A 5,481-nucleotide genomic window follows, 5' to 3' on the forward strand; every position below is an offset into this window, starting at 1 on the left:
ACTGGACCAAGCCTCAATCCCAAGACCTCAAAAACCTTCGAAGGTGGAGAGAGCTAGCAGCGAGTGAGGATAGGGAAGAGGAAGAAGAAGTAGTATACCAGAAAGAGCTATTCCCTTACTTATCATCACTCTTCTTTAGCATAGCATAATAGCTTAGTAATGATGAAGATGAAGAAGATGGAAAGCTCAAGCTTTGAAGCATGTCTCTTGGTTGGATTTCACTCCATAGCCAAAGAGGTAAGTGTAGGCTCACTCTTCTCAAGGAGGTTAGAGAAGGAGATGGAGCTCTTGCACTTGCCAACCACATAATGAGAGTGAATGTGAGAGTGTGTGGGTTAGTATACCTTGCAATCTAGGCCCATGCTTCCTTGGTCAATCCCCTCTTTTAGCACTCCTAGGCATTTTATTGGACCTCCTCAAGCCTGGCCAATCACAGCCTTAGTGCATATCAAGCAACAAGGGTAGTCTTGGGACAAGTGTCCCCCTTTCCACTTTGAGAGAGAGGACTTGATAAATGCAAAAGAAATTAAATAAATGTGGTAATTTATCATTGGACCCCTTTTAAGCCTGGCCAATAGGATTCAAGCACCTCATGAAGGTAACATGGGTAGGTCTTGACATGTGTCCTTGCTGCATCTCTAGGCTTGGGCTCACCTTGAGTGTGTGTTCTCTCTCTACCCCCTAGGAAAAGGACTCGACCCCCCTCTTGTAGGGATATTTTTGACTTGATTTGATCAAGCACCTTAGTCACCAAGCATGACTAAGCACTTGGACTAGGGGGTGTTCCCACAAGCATCTCAAGTAAGCATGTCCAAGCACCTTAGTCATGCAGCAGGTCAAGCACCTCAAGCACCTTAATCAAGCACCTCAAGCACCTTAATCAAGCACCTCAAGCAAGACAAGCATCTCGAGCTTGGGCTGGATTCCCACCTCAAGCTCAACCCTAACTTAGGTCAAGAACTTTTAACACTAACCTTTGGAGGTCTTTAATGAAGCTAACCCTAAGGTCTTCTAAGCTCCATTGGTAGCCTTGCTCTTTGACAGACCATCTCTCATTTGAGCCCCTTTACCATTGGCCCCTTGTTGAGATAGATCTGTAAGCACATGTCTATATTCTACCTCTTGTTTCCATTTATCTCTCCCATATTAAATGATCAGCTCATTATGAGAAAGTCTTTTTGGAATAGGTAGATATTAGATTTTATGAAATATGTAAAGTACCACTTCATTCAGGATGTGCTTGAGGACAAGCATATGGAGCTTGTGAAGATGCACATAGATGATAACCCTGTAGATCTTCTCACCAAAGGTTTAGCTACTTATGGGCGTGAGCTAGATAGGCTACTCTAACATGATTGTACATACATATATATTTTATACCCCATACTTAAAGGCACATTGGCCTTTAAGTGGGAGGTTGTTGGGGTGGTAAAACTTAATGTGCTAGCCCTAAGTAAGTTCTCAACTAGACGATAACACCGACCATTACATGCGTTTGCCCATGATAATGTATTGTTTGTCAACCTTGGCAAAACCAAGGTTATGGTATTCAATACCACACCGCAATGGGTTAGGAGATCAACACCCACATTTTCTTATGGCCAGGAGTCAGTGAAGTATACAAATGCATACACTTACCTTGGGATAGCCTTTAGTGGTCCAGTGTTTTCATCGAGGAGAGCAGTTGAGACGAGATTGACTAGAGCATATGCTACCCTAGGCAAATTAGAGGATGTGTTCGAAGGTTTCGTTCCAAGAACCTCAAACAAATCTATGGCTCTTTGATACTTTAGTGGCATTAGTTATACTTTATGGAGCCCAGATATGGGTACATTCAATGGACCACAATAGCAGATCTGGTAGCACTGATGGGTGGAGATGTATGGAGAGGCCTTTGGTTTCTATGATCTCTTGGATGATAAGAGTTAAGGCTTTAGTACCACATGAGATTATCAGAGCAGGGCTGGCTGCATCTTCACTTGTGGTCGAGGCACTCACCATATCAGTTTCTTTTTTGAACAATTTATGGACCTCCCTAGACACATATATGCTCGTTTAGCTTTTGAGTCTTCCCGAAAGCTAGCATTGCAGGGGGATACTACTCATTGGTATGGAAAGATAACATCATGGTTTTAGTTGCACGGTTTCAATATGGATAGATTGCCTAGTATTCTTTGGATGGTGCACCTCTATGTCTATTACGGGCAGAAAGATTGCCAGACTCATTCGTCCATCAGGATGACCTATCTCAGCTCAATGCCAGGAGGACTTGGATTTAGCCGACACGAGAGTGGGCATGAAGATGGCTTTCTGTAGAGAGAATCTTCTCCATCTGACGGAGGACGGGTTTGTGACTAGACCTAGTTACATGGAAACACATTTATCTCGGGGGATACGATGCGCTATTGGTCACCTACGCACCTCTTCACATCAACTTGAGGTCAAGACTCGCAAGTTTAGGGGGATATCTACAGAGGATAGGATATGACAGCTATGCCATTTGGAGCTTGAGATAGAGCTACATTACATATGTCACTGTTTTGTATATCATGAGATACAGGGGCGATTTCATTGACTTTGCTGCTTTGGAGATCAGGAGAGAGACAATCTCAAGGTAGATTACAAAATTCTTTAGACCACCTACTGGCAGACAGAGGGGCAGACCACACAACAGAGCCCAGAGGCTACTGAGCTACGGAGATCCAGACGCCCACAATTGGGGGTACTTCACAACATTGACAGAGATTACAGTAGATGATATGGATCACTTTAGCTTGATAGTAAAGGTACTTACCATGGCGGACATTGACAATATTCTATAGTGACCGATATAATACATCCTCAGACAGCGCCCGATGCTGGACATCCTCGAATAATAGAGCCCAATGCCGGATATCCTCGAACATTGATGTTCATACACTCGGATTGTACTACCCTAAACAGTTGTGAACCATGATAATAGCTATTTAGCTTTTATTTTTATTTATTTCATTTTTATTTGGGAAAATTACCAAAATACCCCTCTAATTTGTGGAAATTCCCAAAATACCCCTCAAATTTCAAAAATTCCCAAAGTACCCCTATAATTTGTCATAAATTTTCAAAATGCCCTTCAAATTTCCAAATTCCCAAAATACCCCTGATTGTGAGAGTAAATTTCTTCAAAAAACAAAAAATTTGTAGCTTTTCATAAGAAGAGTGATTGTCTACCATACAAGATGCTAAAACAAAAAATTGAGTTGGTTATGTAGGCTTTGGAGATGAATTTCTTCAATATTTTTAGACATAATTACCTTTTTTTTGGGAGGTGATTTGCAAAAAATTACATGCGCTTATAAGCACTAAAAAACTGATCTCAATTGTCAAACAAGAATAAAGATTAAAAAATCTTGAAGATCTAACGAAAATAGATACAAGGGTATTTTTTGGGAATTTTTGAAATTTGAGGGGTATATTGGGAATTTCCAAAAATTATAGGGGTATTTTGGTAATTTTCCCTTTTATTTTGTACCGAGACAGTTTGTCTCTCTCACTCTCATAGAGATAGAGCGTGTTTAGGGATTAGGGTTTGAGCCAGTTTTTTCTGCAGGAGAATGGCGTCTCGCAAGGTTATCCGCCGCCTGGGGGCCCTGCTGCATCCTTCAAGAGGCTTCTGCCACAAGCAGGAGCTCGGTGATCAATTGCATCCGCGATCATCCAGTCAGCTGCTCGCGGCCTTGGAGCCGCATGTCACAAGTTCCGGGAAGGAACTTTTTCAAGGCCTCATGGACGTGTCCTGTTTAGAGAAGGAGGTCTGGAAACAGAAACAGAAAGAAATTGAATATCAAAAGGAGGCCTGTAAACAGAAACGGAAAGAAATTGAGTATCAAAACAAGCTGATCGCATATGTGGAGGTAGACCTCCTTAGATCCAAGGGTTTGAACAATACACGTGGGTTGTTCGAGAGAATGCAGGAGGTCCTTGCAACATATGCACGTGCTAAAGGAAACAAAGCTTCCATTTTGTGGGAAAAAATCCTCAAGTGGTCTCCGAACTTGGCTGCTTGCGTAGAGAAGCACACCAATATTCCACCGCAAGATGTGCGGAAGCAAGCAGCGCACTGTCATACTATATACAACATTCTTTCGCAGCATGTGCACGCAGGTAAAGAATTGGCTGAACTGCAGGCCGCCAATGGGAGAATTTATTTTCATAGAGGGCCTATGTCGCGTGAACAGGTCCAAATATTTCTCTGTATTGGAAAGGCGGGGAAGTTTGACATTGAAGATGACCCGTCTACCAGGTACACCTGCTACTCTTGTTGCTTTTATTTGTTTATTGTTTGAATGTTGCCTATATTCATTTTATATATATTGATTGGACAGGCCGTGCTGAAGAGTTCAGATGTGGGGTACTGTTTGTCTGGAGCTTCTGAGTTATTTATGGCCTACAACGTTGTTTATCCGCCCTGCTGAAGAGTTCAGATGTGGGGTGTTGTTTGTCTGGAGCTTCTGAGTTATTTATGGCCTACAACGTTGTTTATCCGCCCTGCTGAAGAGTTCAGATGTGGGGTGCTGTTTGTCTGGAGCTTCTGAGATATTTATGGCCTACAACATTGTTTATCTGGGATGCAGCGATTTTTGCTAGTATGTAGATCTGTTTGAATGTGGTCATGGTACGTATGATACTGTACATGAGACTATGGGCTCGCTGTAGAGTGATGAGGACTTTTTTTGGTTCTGATGATGTTCAGTGATGCGTAATGATTTATGTTGAGGACAGGTAGTCCTCAGGGTACATTATGCAGGTTGTGTAGAGAGGATACAAAATGTAAAAGCCTGGTTGCAGGTGTTTACTGTTAATCCAATGAGCTGTTTATTGTCTGAGTGCTTGAAGCTATATACCTGGATGGTTATATGGGACTCTGTGCGTGTAGGGACTTACTTGCAGGCTGCTGTCTGCTCTCTAGGATATAGTTTCTCAATGCCTGATAACAAAGGCTGTTTATTTTAATTATGTGTTTTAGTTCTTGTTGTTTTTAACCATGCCGGACTATGTACTGTTTGCTGAACACTTTGAGGGCATTATACGGAGGTGTATTATACGCATATGATTGTGAAAGTTGGTGTGTTGGTTTATGATCTTTTAGTGTGTATGGTAATAGGTTATGTAGTCATACAAGGACACACACACATGTATCTATACATATGTGACACTTTGAATCCCATTTTACCTCGAAAACTTCCTCTAGCTCAGTTGTGGTGTGTATGTATGAGGATTCAAATATGAAATTTGAGCTTGAATATTTTTGATTTTGTATTTTTTTGTATTCTCAAACAACAGTTACTAGATTTTCACAAGTCTTCTTGTAAACAATTTCAAGGTTTGGCGACTAACCATCACATATTTTTCAACAAAAATAATTTTGTCCTGCACCTATACAGCATGCACTAGATGTCTTGCAAGAGTCAAAATCCTCTTCATGTGAAAATGCTTGTTTGG

The 5,481-nt window shown here is 41.6% G+C and overlaps 1 protein-coding gene and 1 long non-coding RNA gene across 2 annotated transcripts; both read left to right on the top strand.

The window, feature by feature from the left end:
- Window positions 1-3,572: 3,572 nt before the first annotated feature.
- On the top strand, window positions 3,573-4,241 carry LOC147464710 (uncharacterized; the record flags this gene model as incomplete). The annotated part of the gene is made up of 1 exon (XM_086510010.1): window positions 3,573-4,241. A coding segment is annotated over exon 1 (648 nt), but the record flags the coding sequence as incomplete, so codon positions are not given.
- A 1-nt stretch (window position 4,242) lies between these two features.
- LOC147464711 (uncharacterized) lies at window positions 4,243-4,862 on the top strand. Its single transcript, XR_015187754.1, has 2 exons — window positions 4,243-4,282; window positions 4,365-4,862. It is a non-coding gene; the product is annotated as an uncharacterized LOC147464711 (long non-coding RNA).
- The last annotated feature ends 619 nt before the right edge of the window (window positions 4,863-5,481 follow it).

Source organism: Adiantum capillus-veneris, chromosome 1, assembly GCF_014529385.1.
Source record: "Adiantum capillus-veneris isolate H3 chromosome 1, ASM1452938v2, whole genome shotgun sequence".
In the NCBI taxonomy this organism is placed as follows: domain Eukaryota; kingdom Viridiplantae; phylum Streptophyta; class Polypodiopsida; order Polypodiales; family Pteridaceae; genus Adiantum; species Adiantum capillus-veneris.